We start from the raw sequence: 22,881 nt of genomic DNA, 5'->3' as shown, positions 1-22,881 counted from the left end.
ATCTACCTTCCTGACTTTCTCCCTGTCTTGAACAAACAAAAATGAATCAAGTATATCATAGTATACACCAATAATTTTGCAATAATATATGTACATAGATATTGTAATAACTCCGTGAATATTCAGCTGGCTTAATATTTACCTTATGGTTCTTTGTTCTAAATTCACAATAAGTGAATGGGATAGATAATGTTTTCCTAATATTAAATCATGGCTCCCAAGGTGACCAAGAATAGATTACTTGGGGATTCGTTTCTAAAGTCTGGGAAAATTTCATATAGTCACAATGACTTGGAAAACCCCTTAGGAGGGAGTAGGGTGAGGAGCCAACAAAGCCAGTTTCCTGAGCACTGGAACAGATTGCTGTAGGTGTGCTGGCTGGGCCATGTTGTTAAGAACAAGTTATTTCTGCAGAATTGGACCCTGTTTCTATACAAAAAGTTTATTTCTGTACATCTGAAACCCTGCAGCAGCAGAGAGATGGGCACACGTATGAGAAGCAAATAGGGAACAGCTGATCCGTTTCTTTCTTGTGTTCACTCTGGGCACAGACACGTTACATGGAACCCTGGGTTTAAGGAAGCAAAGACACAGCTCCTTTATTGCTTTTGGTACCACCTGGATGTTAAGTGCAGGTCCTAAAGTCAGTTGACTGTACTCAGTAAAAAGACGATCCTCTATATCAACTAGAAAATACATATATTGACGTCTTTCATTGGAGTTTCTTCAAAACAAAATCCTAGTCACCAAATTTTCTGAGGGAATGAATGGATCCCTGAAAGCATATCAGGCCTCCTCCGTTACAGATACACTGATGTACAATAGTCTCCATTCAGAAAAGCACAAACACCTTACGCTGTCAGGACCAATGTGTATCTGCTTAGCAAAGGTAACTGAAGTAGGGGCACTGTTAATACACGACACAAATAGCACAGGTTTTCTGGAGGCTTTTGAAAGCTGACTTAGCAGACAAGCTTCAGCGCTAAATAAACCAGCACCATGAAAAAGAAGCTTCACAAAAGAATTCCGTTTGAAGCTGTCACTGCAGTGAGCTAAGCCTCCTTTGATTTTGTATTCCCTGCGATGGGACTAGAAATTACTAGCTCCCATTTGTCCTGTGGCAAGGAAGGGAGAATGCATTTACCCATCCTGCAAGAAGATGACTTTCACAATGATGGTCTCTGCTGTTTCCAAGAGAGATCAAATGGAAGGCAGGCAGGCAGGCAGGCTCGCCAACATGCTTTTATGATCACTCTGTGTGGGGAGGATGTTACAGCACAACTAATGTCAGCGCACGTTCTGGTTTCCATATTTTATGAATGCAAAAAAAAAAAAACTACAGCAAAAGCTAAGGATGTACAGTTTTTTCCCCTCAGAATTATGAACCTGTTTCAGAATCATACTTCTAAGGAAGTAAAATTAAAAGACTAACCCACAGGTAAATATCCCGTTTTTAAAAACATGGCACTGAGTTTTTAAATTATTGATGGGTTTTTGAACTTTTTTTGAACCACAATATATAGAAAAATGTACAAATCAGAAGGTACAGCTACAGGAATTTTAAAAAACAAACACATCCTTGTAAGCAGCACCCAGATCAAGCATCAAAAGCCCTCCACTTGTGTCCCGAGGCATTAAATTTTAAATCTTTACGTTTAGGTACAGACAATATTTAACTGCTTCCTGAAGGAGCTGTCTTTTAGCTAAAACCAGGCACATTTAACCAGCTTGTCCACTAGCTTCATGAGCTTTGGTTGGATAATTTTAAATATTATACTTAACAAATATTTTTAATTTCCCCTATCTCTCAGTGAAAAGTCCTATCGGCCACTTTTTACTTCTATATCTCTATTTTTAATATATATTTATTTTATGATAATCTAAAGTTTCTTTTGCATTATTCCAATTATTGTCTTTTCTTTCCACTGAGGGCAGACTGTACCTGTAAAAATGTAGGAATGAAAAGGAGTTCAGAGCTTTGATAAAATAAAGGTTTAAGTTTGAGATATAAAGCCTAAAAACATGTTTCTCACATAAAATCCTCAAATCCTCTATTATGAATTTTTGAATCATCTTAAGAGTAATATATATATAATATATATGTATAGATATATACACATATCTATACATATATATATATATGATTTACCTTCTTTCACACCCTTTAAAATTCTCAACTATTTTGTGCAACGTGTTCTCCCTCTTTTATTTAACTTGACCTCTAAAATCTCAGCAGTGATAAATAGAGGATACCTAGGGGCAACACCATTCTATTTTGTTTTGAAAATAGTAAGTTTATCTTCTGCAAAAGCTGTAACTTAACTGGAATATGATTTTTGAAAGTCACCCTAAAATCAGTGGCCACATTTTCAACCCAATTATCTTCAACAACTTAAAATACTATTGTGTATTGTGTTTGATTTCCCAATGAAAAAAAATCCAAAGCATATAATTTACATATAATTATGCATGCATGCATCCTTGGCATTAATTAGGGAACACACTTTGAACATGATAGCTCATATATTTGTTTTAACATTAATTTGCAGTCATTCGAGATATTTATGTTGTAGCGTGGTATGAGGATTCATAAAGTAACACTTATAAAGCAATTCTGAGCTGAAAAGTCATATAAAATGCTAGGTGTCATTACTCTACTGGTATTAATGGAGAAACACTAAAACCCCCAGGTGAGCCACATTATCTCTTAAAATTCCCTCAGATAGTAAGCAAGACTTATACTGTAAGATAAAGGTTCAGTGTAGACGGGCCTGTGGGTACTAATTAGATTTCTCTTTCCTTTCAGTTATTAGTTATTATTAGTAGGTGGTGCATTCTAGTTAAGTTTGCTATACAAGGGTAAGGAATACTTGTGAAGAAATGGGGCTAGAAAAGTGTGGGGGAGAAGAAATATCCCTACAAGAAGAAAGACGTGTAAGTTTTCAAAGATGGAGAAAAGAAGAATTAATATATGAAGAATACAAACGGAGAGCAAGGTGAAGAGTTTCCAAATTGGGTGAAGAAAAGAATACTGTTTCTGTTGGCAGAAAGAGGGAGAGTAGAGGGTATCTTCCAGGCCCAGAAAAAGTTGAATTTTATCTTTCTAGCATATTATTTTGGAAATTTCATTAGGTGTTATTTCAATGGTTTTCAGCAAATACTCTTTTGGTTATGTATTTATTTAGGGTATCTTTTCCATGTTACAAGTAAGTAAATCAACTAACATAAAAAGGAATTAATAGTAAATAGGAAATGGAGTGTGCAAATCCTAGCATTTTTCTCTAATGACTTCCATCTTTTACTGGAGTTCCTACAACACATACGTAAACATGCCAGGCAATGAGGGGAGCAGGGAGTAGACGGGTGAGGGGTAGGAAAGCAGACAGAGTATGTGTGGAGTATGTTGGGGGAAGGGGGAAGCCATGGATAGTGCTGCCAGTGCTCTAAACTAGATTTCACAGAAATTTGATTCCATCTCCTAATTTTTATGAGACAATGGACTGGTAACTTGATTTCTCAATTTCTTTTGGTGAAAAATAAAATGTTGTCTGCTATTAATTTAAATAGCATTAATTACTTGATGATGTGTAGCCCTGACCAGCTTCAAAATAGGAGTTAATTATGAATTATTTAATAAGCATGAGTTACAAAGGGGTAAATGAAGGTAAAGTATAAGGCTTTCTCAAAAAGCCATAAAGTCTAAAAAGACGAAATGGCATTAGGGAAATTTTTCCCTAAAAAATTCATCACCTAAATGAAATATTATATTATTCAATGTTAAATTGCTTTAAAAACATATGTTAAAGGATAAAAATATTCTGAATATATTCCTTAAAAAAGAATACTGTAGTGCTTTGCAGATCTTCTCATAACCAAATGAATAAAAATATAACTCCTGATACTTAATGACCATATTTTGGTATTAAAATAAACAGGTGTCCCATGGAAGGCATGAGAATAAGGATCATTAGTTCTCCATACTGAAGATGATGAGTAAAGTTGAAATGCAGGGAGCTAGAGAATCAGGGCACTCATATTTATGTGAAGAGAGTGGCAAGAGCAAAAGAATACTTCAACATAATAAGCTCCTTTTGGATCATTTGAGAGGTACAGAATAGTCCTAAAATCATTCCCACGACTCACATCAAGCTGCTTGTGTATAATGAAGGTTAGAGAAGAACATGAAGAACATCCCATTACAATTCTTCTAAAATCAGTGGGATTATCAAGCAACCTGATTTAGAAATATCCCTACATGATAAAGGAAGTGAGTTACTTCATACATCAGAATGAAAAGGCATAAATGAGATAAGGTAAACGACTCCAGTCTTTACTCATATTTCTTCTATTGTGCATGAATAAATCCATTCCTCTCCATTCCCAGTGGTTCAAATGACTTCCAGAAACACTGACTCCATCACTTGTTTTGTATTGTTAGGACATGAACTTTGGCACATATACAAACTAGAAATCCAACACAAATTAAATCCGTTTAGTTTATAATAGCATTGGTCTAGCAACTATACCACCTTAGGCAAGTCATTTAACCTTTCTAAGCATCGATTTCCATTCTGTAAACTAGAGGGGCCAGGCTAGATAATCCCTTCCAGTTGGGTTCTCGTGCAATCAGCCTGAAGACTCAATCTCTGGTGCTATAAAAGCAAGTGCTTTAAAAACCAATTAGTTTACGACACCTAAGATCCATAGTTTTTACTCTTTTCTTTTCAGGAGAAAATAAAAGAAACATTGCTTTCTTTTCAAAATGTCTTTTCAGCCACGTTTCTATCTTTCCCCTATATTTGGAAGGGCCTACGAGGCTATGGAATTTCATGCACCTAATGTTACCTTCTTGCCAATCATTAGAGTTGGTCTGGTGGTTTCTGCTTTTCACATTCTAGTTCCTGTCACCCATACATTCCACTTAAAAAGAAAAAAAAATTATAAAAAATGAAGGGTATAATATTATTTTTGCTCATTCTTCAAAAAGATTTATCAAGGGTAAGTGTTAAAAGAACGTTTGCACACCTATATATAGGGAGGGGGTGTCCAAGAAAGTCATATATGCATTGTAAGTGGCTTCTATTACAGCATGTTAAAACCCAAAGAACAAATTTTGTGAAAAAGGATAAAAATAAACCCTTCTTCACATCTCTAAGTAAAATAAAGTGCTAGAATAACCAGATAGTAATTAAATGCATTTTCTTATTTCAAAGCTCCCCCTTTCTTAAGAGAATTGAGATTTAATGATACTTATTTTGGTAAGTGCAAATGATTCTGCTCCTATCTCAAGTCTCAGGAGATTGCCCTAACATACCTGTACCAAAGGGGAAAAATACAGAAGTAACTTCAATGCTTACTAGGACAATTTGAGCTTCAGTTGTCAAACTTTGGTTTGCATAAAAATCAACTGGGGAGCTTGTTAAAATTTCAGAATCCTGGGCTCAGCAGTGTGCACTGGCTCTCTGAAAAAATATGTCTATGTGTGTATATATACACACATTTATTATATTTTTATTAATGTAAAAATTTTTTAAATAATAAAATATGTAATGCTCATTATTATAAACTAGAGGCCTGGTGCACTAATTTGTGCATGGGTGGGGTCCCTCAGCCTGGCTGGTGATTGGGGCCGATTGGGGCTGGCCGGCTGCGGGGAAGGACTGTGGGAGGTTGGCCGTGAGAGCACACTGACCACCAGGGGACAGTTCCTACACTGAGCGTCTGCCCCCTGGTGGTCAATGTGTGTCATAGTGACCAGTCATTCCCAGTCGTGCTGCTGTTAGGGTCAGTTTGCATATTACCCTTTTACTCATAGGATAGAGGCCTGGTGCACAGGTGGGGGCCAGCTGGTTTGCCCTGAAGGGTGTCCCGAATCAGGGTGGGGGTCCCCCTTGGGTGCCTGGCCAGGCTGGGTGAGGCGCTGATGGCTGTTTGCAGCTGGTCACACCCCCTTCAGGGTGGGGGTCCCCACTGGGGTGCCTGGCCAGTCTGGCTGAGGGGCCGAGGGCCGTTTTCAGGCTGACCGGCGACAGAAGCTCTCAGCCTCTGCTTTTTTACTTTTATTTTTTTATTCTGGGATTTATTTACCTTCTATAATTGAAACTTTGTTGCTGTCCTGCCTGTTCCAGCTCTGAGGCCGTGGCTGGCTGAAAGCAGGTATCTGGAGTTTGTTTAGCTTCTATAATTGAAACTTTGTTGCTTTTGGAGCTGTTGCTTTCAGAGCTCAGAGCCGGGCCACGGCAGGTGGAGAACCTTGGCTTCCTCCATCACTGGAGCAAGCAAGCCTCCTGTTCGCTTCAGCTGCGTGGCTGCTGGCTTCCATCTTTGTTGGCAGTTAATTTGCATACCTCGCTGATTAGCCAATGGGAAGCATAGTGGAGTTATGGTTAAGTACCCTTTTTTTCATTTATTAGATAGGATAGATTACATATAACCAATTGAATATCACAGAATTTTAAAAAACTTGTTTTCTATGGTTGGAATTGATGAGTGAGTGGTTAAGACAAAAATGTTTGTGGATATTCTTGTTTATTAAAACCATAAAGACATGTTGGAAGTGTATTTGCTCATCACTGATGTGAGCAGAATCCTTGCTGTATTGGATACAATTTCTAAATACTAGAAGAATATTTCCTCAAATTTTTTGGCTATTCACAATAATCTGCATTACTGACATCTTTTCCCTTTCTTAAATCTAAGCAACCAATGAAATAGTTTATCAAGCACTGATTTGTAGCATTTGCCAATTCCCATGGTATCATTTTTCCCATCCTGATTGATTTCAAGCTATCAATGTGACATCACTGAACACTCGGCTGGGAAGAGATGAGCAGTTAGCACATCATTTTATAATATTTTCACCATAGAGACACAATAGATGTAAATACCCTCCAGAAGATAAATAATAGTAAAATGTAGTAAAATAATTGGATATCGACTTTGAGTATTCATTGCCTTTATTTTAAATTATGGCTACAATGAACAATCAGCTCAATGTGGTGACTGCGAGAGGTAGGGGGTTGGTGGAAGTGGGAGAGGGTGTCTGAAGGATAAATGGTACTGTGAATAAAATAAAATAAATAAATAAAATAATAAAATACAATAAAAAATAAAATAAATTAAAATAAAGGGGGAAAAACAATCAGTTCATCAGGCTTCTGAAAATTAACAATTGGCTCCTGTGAGTCAATATGAGGCAGCTCCTGCATGCCACTGCCTAGGCCAGGGGTGGGCCAACTTTTTGACTCGAGGGCCACAATGGGTTCTTAAACTGGACCGGAGGGCCGGAAAAAAAGCCTGGATGGAGTGTTTGTGTGAACTAATATAAATTCAAAGTAAACATCATTACATAAAAGGGTACGGTCTTTTTTTTCAATAGTTTTATTCATTTCAAATGGGCTGGATCCGCCCGCGGGCCGTAGTTTGCCCACGGCTGGCCTAGGCTCTACTCATTGTGCATCTAATTCAGTAGGTCTGGTTGCAACTAGCAGTTTTCATTCTAAAAAGCACCTCAAGGAGATTCTGGTGCAGGTAGTTCTCAGGTCAGAGTTTGAGAAATCCTGACCTAGACTATGTACTTTTGTGGTAATTCTACTCAGACCTTCCAATTAATTCAAATCCTTTAATGAAATAAAAGGAGTGTCTCTGTTTAAGCAAACACTGGGCAAACATTTTCAAGTATGAAAACATCTGGTACAGGTAAGAATATGGATCTCATTTATTCACTATAGATTGTAATTTGGAAAAACTGTTTTGTCATGTTTGGTGGAATCTGTTAAAGTTTAAAAGACCCCCAAATCTCATTTCTAGAAATCTACCCTGTAGTGGCAATACATAGTTACCTAAAACACTTCTATGTTAACATTCACTGCAACATTGTTTGTGATAGCAAAAACCCCAGGACTTAACGTCTTTAATAGGAAACAGGAGCTATAAATTATGGTATATCTGTACAACAGAATACTAGGCAAATGTTAAAAATAATGAAAGAGCTTTACATGTGCTGCCTTAGAAATAAGTCCAGGGTACAGTAAATTAAAAACAACAGCAGGTGCAGATCTGTGGCGAATTTGGTCTTATCTTTGCCAAAAAAAGGAAAAAGTTCCTGTATACAAGTCTGAGGTTTCTGCGTGTAGAGAAATGTTGGGATAAGCATATGAATAATTGGCAGGCATAAATGGTAGTTATTTGGAGGTGGAAATGGGTGGAAAAGGGAGATAGGACTAAAGAGATTTAATTCACAAACCATACAATTCACCTCTTTAAAGTCTACATACAATTCAATGGTCTTTATTATCTACAGCAGTGATGGTGAACCTATGACACGCGTGTCAGAGGTGACACATGAACTCATTTTTTTGGTTGATTTTTCTTTGTTAAATGGCATTTAAATATATAAAATAAATATCAACAATATAAGTCTTTGTTTTACTATGGTTGCAAAGATCAAAAAATTTCTATATGTGACACGGCACCAGAGTTAAGTTAGGGTTTTTCAAAACGCTGACACGCCGAGCTCAAAAGGTTCGCTATCACTGATCTATAGACATGTGCAACTATCACCTCATATTATAGATTTTTTAAAAAAATATATTTTATTGATTTTTTACAGAGAGGAAGGGAAAAAGATAGAGAGTTAGAAACATCGATGAGAGAGAAACATCAATCAGCTGCCTCCTGCACATCCCCTACTGGGGATGTGCCCGCAACCAAGGTACATGCCCTTGACCGGAATCGAACCTGGGACCTTTCAGTCTGCAGGCCGATGCTCTATGCACTGAGCCAAACCGGTTTCGGCGATTTTTTAAATAGTAAGGCAGTATAAGTGATATTTTACTTTTATTTTTAGCATTTTCTCAAAAGATGCAAAATAAAGTTTGAGAGAGACTACTTTAATGGGAAAACATTGCAATTTATCCAGAGTCCTCTTGTAGGGAGCGGCTATCGGGTTAAGCCTGGGACTGACCTGTTGGCAAAGCCACAAACAAGTCCCAACTTAGAGGGCACAGCCCTCTTAGCATAATTAGGCTTGACCTTATGAGGCCCCCTAGATCTTATCTGGGTAGCTAATGGGCTGTGGGAGGTGCAGCAAGTGCTGCCAAAACAAGTGAAACTCACAAGAACACTGTAACTATGGTGACCACTACCTTGTTTACCTCTGGCTATAAAATAAAGGCTCAGTTTGCCATCTGGATCTCTCTCTATGGCCTCAGCCAGGCACAGGAAGATCCACTTAGATCCAGCTTATTCTCTTTGTCTTTTCTACATCCTTCGCCACCCCACCTCAGGCTCGCCTAACCCTTGGCTGAGCTGGCCCAGCACATCCTCCAACCTGTGTTAGTATTTTAACTGATATATCATGTATCAAGGAATAGGTTTCTTTGTTCTAATACCAGAACTATTTGCAATTCTGAAAGCTGAAAAGCCTAAAGTTTTTTCATAATGAAGTTTGACTGAAAAATCTGACCTAAATGAATGTAATGCTGTTTATGGTCCATTTATCCATGATAGTGTAACTATTTGAACATTTTGCTATAGGTGAATATTAGTGTATTTGATCAGAGAAGGTGCCTCGGACCCTCAATGTAATATAAAAATTATGCACTTGAGTACTTTCAAAAAGGTGGTAAGTTCTAAATACTAAACAACATCTGGTCCAAAGTATTTAAATAACAGTACTGCTCATAAAGGGCTATTAGTGAACTAAGAAGTGAGAGTTGGGGAGGGAAGAAAGCAGACCGGCTGAGTGGCATGGGTTCCATATGAATGGCCTTGGGAGAGAAAAGGGGAACAGGTAAAGTGCACCCTTCCTGGAACCACATGTCTGTATTTACTGAGGATGCGGCTTGCTTAAGCAGGTGGCTGGCCCTGCTGTTGTGAACTTGGAAACATGATGTGTGCCCTAGAATAAAAAAGATTAGGCGTGCCGGACCACATGCATGCCAGGAGCCCACTCAGGGAAGGCCAGGCTGAGTGCGAGAAAGGTGCCATCCATGCCTCCCAGTGTAGAGACTCAATGGCTTTTGAAAGGGCGAGGGCTACGCCCTCCATCTTGCCCCAAATCCTCCATTTTGGGGCAGCAGCCATGTGCTCAGCAAGAAGCTTCTTCCCGGAAGTATAATCAAGGGAAGTGCGCGCCATAGATACGACCACATCCTGTGTAACGAGGCACCGACTTGCGCCTGGCCAATCGGCAGGGCCCACAGTCCTCTCTCCTCCTCTTACTATAAAACCCCTCTCCCCACAGGGCTGGCTCTCTCTGCCACTTGCCAATGCGTCAGTAAGGAGGGTAGGGGAGCCAAACCCGGGTTTGAATAAAAGACTCTCTGCTTTTGCATCGGACTCGGCTGGCTCCCTGGTGGTCTTTTGGGGATCCTGAAATCTGGGCATAACAGCTTTCAGGCATCTCCCTGGGGGTGGGGAAGCTTTAACAACACCCTCCACATCTGTAATTTCAAAGGAAATTCTCAGGTATGAAAAGTAATTCAGAATGCTTGAAAATACACGGGTTTAAATACCCTGATGCAGAGTATCTGTCACTTTGCAGAGACAAAGCAGGCTTGTCTATCTCACTGGAAAGCATGCAGGGGGAAGCTGCTAGGACAGATTTAGAAAGGACAACTGTGGGAGCAATGGGGAGCAATCTTCCACGGTTTCCCGCTATCTCAGCAATCAGGTAGCAAGGAGTCAAGAGCACTCTAATGCTTACACGGCAGTCACAGGAGTCTGCTTTATCCTGGAATGAAATAATTTTAAGTGTAGCTGCCCTGCCACTGATCTACGCTCCACCTTGTTCAAAAATGCATTAGCAAGGGATTTCTCCTGGGCTCACAATTTCGAAGCTTTTCCAATAGCTTCCTGGCGGTCGTCTTGTAAGGCAGAGATGCAGGGGAATTAGGATTCCTCTGGACTCCTGCTTTGCCTCCTGCCTGCCACTATTTCTAGTCCCTTGGGTTCCCCTACTACTCCTTCAGCCGTGGTGTGACAGGAACTCCCGCTGTGTGTATGTGCACACGTGTGGAGTGTGCGTGCCTGAATGCAAGTTCCGTGTCCAGTAACACCCACCTGTCTGGGCCTAAGCTACAGAGAAGCCATGATGAAACCACAGAGAGGGCAAGGAGAATTCAAATCTGTCACCAAGGCCAGGCACTAGTGTTCCAAGATTTCATTATTCAAAATGCCCCCTTTAAGGGCTTCAATTCAGACTCTGCTTTTTAAAAATTTACAAACCATAATAAGAAACACAGCTACCTAGATTCTGCATCTAACGCATCAATGTAGAACCAGGGAGAAGGATGCCTATAGGAAATCAATCTGGCAACAGGAAATCACTTTCTCAACTCGGGGTGGTTTTGCCTTCTTTCAACCCCCTCTCCCACTGCACTGAGTGTGTACTGGCTCATGTGATTACAGTTATTGTTTTATTTGTTCCCATTTGCTCCCATTGGACAGTGAGCTAAGAAGGCAGAATTCGTTCTTATTCATCTTTGCCTCCTTCCATGCAGTGCTCTGTTTGAATTAAGATGAAGTGGTAGATTGACAATTCATCAATCACTATGTTGGGCAAAGCTGTAGGCATTTAAAATATACCAACTATTTTAATTTCATAAAGCATATACTATATTTAGGAAAGATTTATGCCCAAAATGTTTTAAAATTATAGTACTTAAAAAAACCTCACCTTTCTGGAAAACTTGACTATGGAAAATGATTCGTTGTTTAAGGGTTCTAATTAGAATTTCATGATGTAGTTTATACTAACAGTAGAGGCCCAGTGCACGAATTCATGTATGGGTGGGGTCCCTAGGCCTGGCCAGCAATCAGGGCCAATTGGGGCCACCTCACCCAGTCCCCATCAAGGTCTGCCAGCCACGGGGAGGGGTTGGAAGGGGGGCTCAGGGAGGTTGGCCAGCTACGGGAGGTTGTCTGTGGGAACGTACTGACCACCAGAGGGCAGCTCCTGCTTTGAGCATATGTCCCCTGGTGGTCAGTGCGCATTATTGCGACTGGTCGACTGGTTGTTCTGGTTGTTCGTCATAATGGTCACTTAGACTTTTATATATATATAGATAACCCCAGGAATTTGAAGATGAAGCTTCTTAGAACTCACATAGAGTTGAAAACAATCCCCAATTATCATCCCTCTCATTTAAAATATAAATATTAAACACCCAATCTAAGGAAAATAAATCTTATAGCTATGTACTCCTAGGCACATGTTAAAATTTATATGTGTGTGTATGTGTGGTCTGTATCCTTCACAAGGAACACCTGTTAGTTTTCCTATGCATAACCGAGGGTTAAGCATAGTAAGCAGCATGGACATTTTGCCAACCCAAGGAGAGTCAGAGCCTACACGCACGGGAATTTTAAGAACATCAGTTCCAACTTCAGTTCCAACCGGATTTCCGGTTTGAGAATGAGTTACTGTTGGAGACCAGTGAGCTAATGCCAGGCACTCTGGAAAGGAGAGGCCAAGAGTTTTTGTAAGATTTCCTTGGGCCAAACATCCTGAAGAAATGAGGAAAATTTTTGCAGCAATCTCAGAATTGTCTCTTTGGAACAAGATTATTGAAAAAAACATAGAAAGAAAAAGAGGACTAAGAGGAATCTCTAGTTCCCACTATTCTAATCTCCTTAAGTACAGGAACTTGATCTTGTAGTTTCTTTGTATAACTGAACTACAAATAACAAAACAGGACACACAGACCAAAACTAGGAAAATTCTACCGGCAATGGGACAGACGTGAACACGGTCCTGTCTAAACATAATGAGAAATTACAATACCCTTAAAAGGTAACCAATATACTTTTCATATTATGGGCAACTATGATGACTATGCATTTAGGGAGAATTTATGTCCCCTTAAGTCTTTCACAGGGACTATAATGACACTAGTTAACATTCACTGAGTACTTACAGGTACCTTTATAAGAACCATTATGATCCCACATTATAGATGAGGTGAGCAGGGAGGTTTAGAAACTTGGTGAGGGTAACAAAAACAGCAAGTGTCATTGCCAGCCCAACTGGTTGAATCATCTAACCCCTGTATTATGCTCTTGCCTATATGGGACTCTTATTTCTAATTAGATTACATTCTGTTTTCCACAGAATAGTAATTTATAGAAAGCCTACATTTAAAAATAGAACTCATGCTGGCCTTCCAGGGCCCCAGTCCTGGCTCACCTTGGCCTCCTGGAGCCCCAGTCCTTTCTTCGTAAAGCCAGTAGTAACATTTCCATGCCCTCAAGACTAGAACTGAAGTGCAAATCTGATTGGGTTATTGCTTGGCTAATAAACACTCAGTGCCTTCAGAATCAGGACTGAACAAGAATCTTTATGGTCTGGTCCCCACCTTTCACCTCTCTTCTCATTTCTTGCCACCTCCCTCTTTGCATTGCATAGTAACGCCAAATGACCACCAGTTTCTTGTGGACATGAGGCTTTTCACTCTCCTGTGTCTGTGACGCAATGCCTTTACCTTTGTCTGGATTGTGTCTTCTCCTTCCCCTGTCTACAGGGGGCTCCTGTTCACTATTCAAATCCTTGCTCTGGTTCCATCCTCTAAGACGCCTGTCACAGATGACCCTTCCGTTCCGGGCAGACCCGTCCACTGCCTTTCCATAGCCTCCAGGCCTGGAATGCATTTCTACAATTGCCTATAAACTCTGTTTTCGTTTTTCCTTCCCCTGCTGGGATATACGAAACGCCCGTGGCCAGAAAGGTTAGTATACCCAGCACAGGTCTGACACTCCGACTGACATGGCATTTAATAAAGTTGGCTACTTATAAATGATGTTTTTACAGCTTCACATTCTGTGCAATTTCCCAAACAAACAAAAACCCAAACAAAACAAACATTGCATGTTATCCCACAGAACTCACACCCAATTTTTTCCTACTAATAGAGATCATACCCACTTGGCTTCAGGTTATATTCTCCCTGATACTTGACCACAGTCCAACAAATTTTAGAAGAAATTTTACCTTCACTGTTGGTGCTTCATTAAATAAAAGTCCTAGACATATCCCCTGTCTAAAATCTTCCCTGTATGGAAAAAGGCTCCTACCCTTACGCAAAATACTCCCCACTTTTCAGAAGAGTGCAGTAATGTCCACATAGCCTTAGTCTGCTTCTGATGCACAATTTATGTCATCATCAATAGTTTGAACAAGGCTAAGTTCAAATCTTCATTGATACTAATATGATTAAGTATGAATGTATAATATATATATAACACCTATGATGTATTTTTAATCATTAGAAGATATGATGATATAATTATTTTCCACTTTTAGGTGCCATCTGGGGGCAAGTGTACAATCACAGTGTAGAAACTTTTAAAAGTACAAGTCACTCCTTACATAAATCAAATCCGGCATATAGAGATTTACATGAACTCTTCTCTGTCAGGAGAGTGGGGGGAGGGAATGCATACACTCACTGGCAGGTACTGAGGGACTTAGCATAGTGCTTCTACTTGTGGAATTTAAAAATATGATGTTAAAACATTCTGAAGGGGGAAAAATTCACACAATCCTGTCTTTCATGTTTATTAACTGTTCCCTATTCTTCCTTCTTCTTTATAATCCTTGTAAACATATAAGCATACATGTATTTTTATGTAGTCTATATAAAACTTTATGCTTAGCTATTTTTGTTGTCATAACATTTATTTAACTAGTCCCCTATTAAGGGATATTTGTTAACTTCTGGTTTTTCATATTAATAGTTAATGGTGCATGGTTAGGCAGATAATTTTTTAGAAAAAGAAAAAAAATTATTTCTTTAGAATAAAAGCCTAGGGCAAGATTTTAATGTTCTATGTAAAATGTATATAATACGCTAAAGTTGCATTTCCAAACACTGCACTAATTTATAAAGCTCCCCAAACTGTACCAGATTCATCCAAACCCTGGCAGTCCTAGGATTTAGAATTCAATCTCCACTCACCCCTAATTTAATAAATGTAAAATGATCTCTCACTGTTTTAGTGAGATTTGATATTTTCCCATGTGTTTATTTACTATTCTAAGACATGTATCACTTAAGGCACAAGATAACACCTAATACAACTGAGTGAGTTACATGAACAAAAATTGTTTATATTTACATTATATTACAATAAGGTCTATGAATTACAGCACCAGTAATCTTTCTACCTCATACATTCTTTCACAAAAATGACTCTCAAAAAAGTGAAAAATAAAAAATTAATATACAAGTTTCACATCAATCTTTTATATATATTTACTAGTAACTATCAATACTTTTTAATTATGCCTAGATTAAATAAATTACAAATTTCTTTTTTTAAAAAAATATTGTTGGCACTGTTAGAGATGTCCCATTTCCCCCCACTTTGCCCACCTCTACCCAACCCTCTCCCTCCCTCCCCTGGCTTTCACCACACTGTTGTCTGCGTCAACACAGGCTATACATTTATGTTCTTTGGCTAATCTCTTCACCATCTTTTTTCTAGTCCCTCCACCCCCTCTGATCTCTGTCAGTCTGTTCCATGTATCCATGCCTCTGTTTATTTTGTTCATCAGTTTATTTTACTCATTAGGGTGCACATATTAGTAAGATTATATGGTATTTGTCTTTTTTTGACTGGTTTATTTCGCTTAGCATAATAATCCCCAGGCCCAAATTCCTCATCAGTAATAAATTAAGTTAAACTGAATTCTTACAGTAATATATTTTAAGAAATCGTATATATCATCCATTTCCCCAGAGCACCAATGCAGTATCTGCTAGGACTACAAAGCTAATAGGAATTAGGTTGAAAATGAAAGTCTAGGGGTTCTATAGAGGGATGAAGAGCGGGGAGCGGGGAGCATGTGTGGATATGTTAGTTGTGTGGTCAGGGAAAGCCTTCTTTGCCTTTTTAGAAAAATGACAGTATTGTCAATGCTTTAGAAGTCAGCACTCTGACACCAACACAGTGAATTTTTAGAGCACATAATTTCTGTCTTTGTTCCTTAAACACAACATTAATTATTCCTTTGTTTTCAACAAAACCTTGTCTTAGCACTACAGTTAACAATGTAAGATTAGGTTCTGTTCCCAAAATGAAAAGCTATTTTTATATAACTCAAAGCATGTTTTAATATGAAAACAAGTTTTATTTGGACACTGGATTCATGGGCTGGTCCACAGGAGCTTGCTTAATTGATGATACATCTAATTGAAGTACTAATTGTAATTTTTCAATGACATAAAAGTATTCTTTCCAACAGAGGAAAGAATAGTATATATATTTTCCCAGAGGAAGATACATTTATTGTCCCTGTTCTGGATGCTGAGAATCTGTGGAATGTCCCAGCTAAGGCCCCAGAGGACATTAGTAGGTGTAGATGGACACGTACTTCTAGACTTACATGTGGGACAGAAAGATAATATGTTGAGAGAGGGAAATGTATCCGGTTAGTTAATAGGAATATAATGTTAAAATAGAGAACTTGGGGAAATATGGGCAAGTCAGCAAGACGGTATGAAAACTGACAAGGCAAGGAGAAGCCTGCTCAATGTTTACACTCCCATGAACAAAGGAGTGTGAACCTAGAATTCAGCTGAAGTTTAACTAAATACAGCAGAAGAGATAGCAAGCACCAGACCCGGTTGCCTTGGGAACAGGGCCCCTTCCTCATGTTCATGATTCTATAACAAGAAAAGGAGCATTTCAATGAAGTGCACAGCAATCACGGGCAGAGCAACAGGTGCCTAGGGGATGCTCAGCAGCGGGTGTCTAAGGGGTGGGTGGTTTTTGCAGGAACACAGTGGTCAGTGGATGAGTTCATTAAGTGGAATGTGTGGATTACAGATAAGGCACTGACATGCGCCTGAGGGTTTGAGAACCTCCCTGGTACTGCAAATCTTGCTGACGCTCCCAAGGGCTTGCTTACAGAATTAAATAATTTACTAGTCCCTATACTCTCTGACCATGCTGCTTGGAAGGAATCTCCTAATGGAAGCAGGTAGATAAAATAATACATTGAAAAGCCAAAGCACCCTGAAGTCAGTGTAGAAGAAAGCACAGTGGGATGCATAAGACAATACCCCCTTCAAAATAAAAGTTATTTTCCCAACAGTCCCAAATGAAAAGAAACAAAAACAGTTGTTTCCTAGTGGGCCCCGAGGGTGTTGTCAAGTCTTCCTTTTATTAAGTGGATAATAGTATATGTATTTTAAACAATATAGTAGTGAAAGTTGTGCTTAGTTCCAATATTTCAAAACTTACCTCTAAATGCACTAATGTCCCCATAGTGTACTTGTAGTACAAAGTATTTACTTCCAGTCTCTCCTCCAACTCTGAATCCAACACCTAAAGATTTGCAAAAGGTGGTAAATTAATATTTTAGAAATGGAAGCCTAAAATGGAGCTAATCTCAGGTTACTGATCTGTGAAATCCAAAGGGAAATAAAATAGCATATCACATGAAATTATAATATGAAAATGAAAATAAACTAGGCATTTTCTGATAACTTCTAATATAACCTTTCAATCCCTCTCAAAGCTCTGATAGAATTCTGTGCATAATTCCCTCCTCAGAACCAGGGTAACCACCTACACTTTAAGAGGACAATTCGCTCATTTTGAAAGAAACAGAATAAAGCAAAACAAAATTCTTTCCATGATTATGCAAGACATTTTACTTTATATATATTCATATTCATTTTTATTTTCTGACTGAATACAGGAGCCTCTCAGAGAAATTGCTTTTCTTTCCATATGAAAACAGGTATCTGCAAAAATGTTATTGAGGAAACTGTTACCAGCTAGATTAAAAACTCTAGTATGCCAATAAATTTCTGGACTCTGAAGGGTTCCTAATAGTCTTACTATTAATAGAGTTTGCTAGTAAGCTAAAAATTATCTACAGAGAAAATATTGAGAGGTGGAGAACTATTTTTTTTCTGCTCTACTCATGGGTCTTTAAAATGTCAACAAATTCATGATGGACACCCTTATTAATTTCCAAACCTGCTTGGTGGTGGCTGCCTGGCAAACGATAGAGAGGATTCTGAAGCAAAGCAAACCAGACGCCAGTTAGAGCCGACAGGAGTTACTGAGGCAGGAGAGGACTATGTACTTAGCAAGCCCCCTTCCGCGCTCCCCCCACCCCCACCATGGCAGACCTATTCTGTAATGGAATGATGCTTTCGCTTTGATGTTAAGAAACATTCAGGTAATAAAACAGAGTCTGGTAATTCACTCACACATTGGAAGCTATGAATAGTTAGAGGTGAAGTCAGAAAAAGCCAGTGAGGTTTGGCATCCTACTAAATACCCAGGTCCCAGGGCTATAAAAATAATCTGTTTGCTGAAGCAGCAGTTCAGTTCATTCCCGGCTGTCCGGGCCCCAGCCTCTCCTGCTGGCCAGAACCAATGTGCCCGAGGCCAAAGGTGTCTTGAGGTGAACTTGGTTGTTTTCTATCTAAACTGTCATGTGGGCAAATTACAGGGAAAAAGAGTAACTCCCTAAATGAAACCTTTTCAATACAAAGCAAGCCATACCGGTACTTTTTTAGTATGGAACTGCAGAATGGAACATTGTCCACAACTGTTGGAAAGGACATATAACAAAAAGTACTTTGGAATCAGAAATCAAGCAGATTAATGTAAGACTGTCCAAGAGGCCCCAGAGGTACCTTTGGGGAGTCTGGTAGGGGGAGCATTTCTTGCCCAGGCATACAGGATGTTGGCTTTGTCTGTACAGGTTCCTTCGTCACAAAACCTGAAAGGAAAAGTAGCTATAAATAAAGATTCCAATAGTAAAATGCATAAATCAATCACTGTGATGGGGGGATAAGAGAAAACGTATAAAAACAAAGTAAAATACTACATCAATATATTTTCATCGTAGTCATATCAGCCTTAAGAGCTTAATGAAGACTCAAGCAAAGAATATTTTCAATGTGAAAAAAAGCACACGGAAAAGATTTTTTTTGTTTGTTGCCTAATGTAAAAACAATCCTGTGAGGTAGCTATACAATATCTAATTCAGTATGTTCATATGTGGAATGTACATGAAGTAATCAGGCAGAAAAAATAAGCATCACATAGAGAGTCTGAATAAACCACAGTTAATGCAGAGGAAACTTAGAAGTGGGCTAAAAGGAACGTCACACCTTTCCCCTTTGGGGATCAATGTTATCAGTAAGTCTTCAGCTGTTGCAACAAACAGTACACAGTGCCTACGCACATTAGGGTGAACAATACAAGCATACCCCACTTAAAGGGTTCAAGAACCCTTCGACTTTTTTAAAGTTTATGAACATTGGTGGGTCACAAGTTGTTTCATGTTGTGCCAATCACTGTATCTTAGTGAGCCTCTGTTTTCGCTCTTGTAAAACAGATATTTACACTTACCTCAAAAGGGTTATTCAGCAAGTCAGATGAGATGTACATGAAAGCACTTTATAAACCTCAAAGCATAATACCGGGGTAATGCATTATTTAACTAAACATTCACGTTATCTGGTGATTCACTGTGAGAGGCAGGGCTGGATGGTGAAAGGAGCACAGGCAGAAAGACATCTGGAGGTGACCCCCAGAACCTCCCTGAAGAGCTGTGCATCTTGAGCAGGTCTATGAGCAGAGACGGCTGCACGGAAACCTCTCTGGAAGAGCTGCAATGCTGATGTGTGTGAGGCACCTCGCTCAGTAAACAGCACACCGATACCTTCATCGGTAGATCCAATTCCATAAATGGGAAGTTGACTCCCAACCACATGACCCCTACCCCTGTTACACTATGTCTCTTACTTTGTTCTGTTATAGAATTGGGCTTGTTCCAAACCACCATTAGGTGACATTCTTTTGCTGCTTTTATAAATCTATGTTTAGAGAAATTAGCACCAAGCAGGGTCAGAGTTAGGAGTGTAGGCAGATCTGAAAGATTTGAGGACAATCAAGGACAAGGTCAAACAGAGCTTCTTGGGCAGAAGGCTGGCTCACAGAGAAGAAAATGTGTACTGCCCCTGACCTGGAGGGGAAGAAAGGGCAGACCCTGGTGACTCCCTACAGAGGTTAGAAACCAAGGCAAGAAACCTAAGAACAGCCAGGGCACAATCAAGAAAACCATTGGTTTTCTACTCAGAGGGAGGGACTCCTAACCTGATTTTTCTTCTTGTTTTTTAAAAAAATATTTTATTGATTTTCTTTTACAGAGAGGAAGGGAGAGAGATAGAGAGTTAGAAACATCGATGAGAGAAGCATCGATCAGCTGCCTCCTGCACACTCCCTACTGGGGATATGCCCACAACCAAGGTACATGCCCTTGACTGGAATACAACGTGGGACCTTTCAGTCCGCAGGCTGATGCTCTGTCCACTGAGCCAAACCGGTTAGGGCCAAACCTGATTCTTGCTTGTGGCCAGAAATGGGGTGAGATAGGCAGTGAGTAGAGACAGCTGTTACCTGTCTGCAGCAAGGGTGAAGGGCCTATTCTTGCTTCTCTAAGTCAGGCTGCAGAAAGAAACTGGGTCACGTGCCACGTACAGCACGTCAACCGGTGGTTCCTTACTGCTCACTGTCAAGAACAATGTACTTATGGTGAAGGATCATTACCTTACCATGTGAGACACGCACTGGAGCCAACATCCCTGAGGTCCTCGTGCCAAGTGTGCTAAAAGGCTGAGGGTCCTGGGCAGTGCCCAAAGCACCTGGCCTCAGGCTATAGTGCCTTAAAAATGGAGATTGTCAGATGTGATGAGCTATGTGTCTCACTGCTGTCAGCTACTAAAATTTAAAGATCTGTGTGACAATTTTTATAGCTTTCAACAATGTCCATGAATGTACAGTGCCTAACATCGCTGTGACTATAGTCTTAGTTTGAACAAGATCATTATGTCCTCTGCTATGGAAGTCGATTCAGGGCGTAACTAGTAAGAACCAGAACGAAACAGTGAAATACAATCAAGAGAACTGATGTAGTACATTTTTCTCAGTGACATATTTGGTTATGTCATTCGCTGGCACAAAATCTTTCAAATGCTTCCCCAAAATAACATCAAAATAAAATGCAAACATTGTAGCATAAGGCCTTTCATGGTCTGGGACCTTGTTATAGCTCCAGGAAAAATAAAAACTTATTCGGCGTGCCAAGTGGCTGCCAGTGTCTAATCCCTCTCTTCTCCTCTGTTCCTTTGCCTGGAGAACCCCTTCCCAGCTCTCTCCTGAGAAACTTGTGCTTCTCACCTTCTCCTTCAAGATTCCCTCATGTCTTCCTCCTATGACCCCTGCCCCACCCAACTCCCATTCATTAACCACAGCATTCACTCTACGAATCAGTGTATTTATCTCCTCCTCCGCCAGGCTCTGCACACTGAGTTTAGGGTCATACCTTTTACCCTGCACTCCCAACACTTACAACGCTGCCTGGCATTTAGTGAATATTCAAGAAATGCTTGGTGATCTTAACTGTAAAGCACAATTTTAACTTTTCATATACAAATACTTAAAGCATTGAATTGGCCTTCATTTTATTGTAATGTCAAGTATAAAATTATTTTTAAAATTTTGTTAAGAAGTTTTAACAAAGCCAAAACCGGTTTGGCTCAGTGGATAGAGCGTCGGCTTGCGGACTGAGAGGTCCCAGGTTCGATTCCGGTCAAGGGCATGTACCTGGGTTGCGGGCACATCCCCAGTGGGAGATGTGCAGGAGGCAGCTGATCGATGTTTCTCTCTCATCGATGTTTCTAACTCTCTATCTCTCTCCCTTCCTCTCTGTAAAAAATGAATAAAATATATTTTTTTTTAAAAAAAGAAGTTTTAACAAAAATATCAAATAACAATAAATTCAAATTACTGCTTGCCTGGTATTTTGTACAAACAAGCTTAAGTCCATTCTCACAAGAATATTGGAAATAGGTTATACTTTATAGCAGAATAAGCTCAGAGAGGTTAAGTAATTGCCAAAGGTCACACAGTGGAGCCACAATTCCAACCTCTGGCTGTCATACTTCCTTCAGTCTCAATTTGTGAGAATGACTCGCAGGCAGAGAAAGGTACTATATGAAGATAAGCTTTGATGAATACTGTCATATCTGCACTACATTGCAATTTGTGCATGCAACTTCTAAAACCAAATCCTCCATCAGTTCTGACTTATCCACAAAGAGATGACTTTATATTTAATTCTCTTATCAGTTCTGGAAAAAGAAGAGCTTCAAAAGCAAACTTTGGTATGCTTTTCAAAATCCTGTTTTATGATTTTTTAAAGAATGAACTAAACTCAAGACTGAGTAAAGAATGATTCACTGGAGGGAGCTGAGATATTGAAACTAATCCTAAAACCTAATGAGTGAGAGGACTAAGGAAGAGGAGAAACAAGAGGCCGGGAGCAATGGATTCCATAGTGGACGACACGAGAGAGTGGCCAAGAGCACTGGGCTTCAATCCCTGCGCCTTCTCATTTTCAGATTTCCATTTCCCATTTTAAATAAAAATAGCATCATATTTTATCCACATAAAAGGAATGACAGGATAAAGTGGATATTGTGTATTTTGGCTCTCCAAAAAGGGTCTTAACCAAATTAGAATTTTTACTCTCCTTATTTATTAAATTAATATATTTTTATTGATTTCTAAGAGCAAGGAAGAGGGAGAGAGAGATGGAAACATCAATGATGAGAATCATTGATTGGCTGCCTCCTGTATGCCCCAGCCAGCAACCTGGGCAAGTGCCCTGACAGGGATTCGACCCGTGACCTCCTGGTTTGTAGGCTGACGCTCAACTACTGAGCCACGCCGGCTGGGTACTCTCCTTATTATTAAGAGTCTGAAGGTTAGGAAGCAATGTAACCGACCCTTGATCAATGGCTGTTGTAATTTCAGGCCTCATCAACCAGGCTCCTTATTCTTTCGGCA

General features: G+C 39.6%; 1 protein-coding gene across 1 annotated transcript in view; it reads right to left on the bottom strand.

Annotated features, from left to right (window-relative positions):
• PAM (peptidylglycine alpha-amidating monooxygenase) overlaps positions 1 to 22,881 on the bottom strand; it is a 174,575-nt gene that overhangs the window by 76,612 nt on the left and 75,082 nt on the right. The window contains exons 8-9 of the mRNA XM_015558149.1: positions 18,660 to 18,745; positions 17,248 to 17,331 (exon numbers count right to left, since the gene is read on the bottom strand). Of these exons, the coding sequence (XP_015413635.1) occupies positions 17,248 to 17,331; positions 18,660 to 18,745 (170 nt within the window). The remainder of the gene's footprint in view (positions 1 to 17,247; positions 17,332 to 18,659; positions 18,746 to 22,881) is intronic.

The sequence above is a fragment of the Myotis davidii genome, unplaced genomic scaffold (assembly GCF_000327345.1).
Source record: "Myotis davidii unplaced genomic scaffold, ASM32734v1 scaffold473, whole genome shotgun sequence".
In the NCBI taxonomy this organism is placed as follows: domain Eukaryota; kingdom Metazoa; phylum Chordata; class Mammalia; order Chiroptera; family Vespertilionidae; genus Myotis; species Myotis davidii.
The sequence above is the reverse complement of the archived record's forward strand: the minus strand, read 5'-3'. Positions and strand labels throughout refer to the sequence as shown.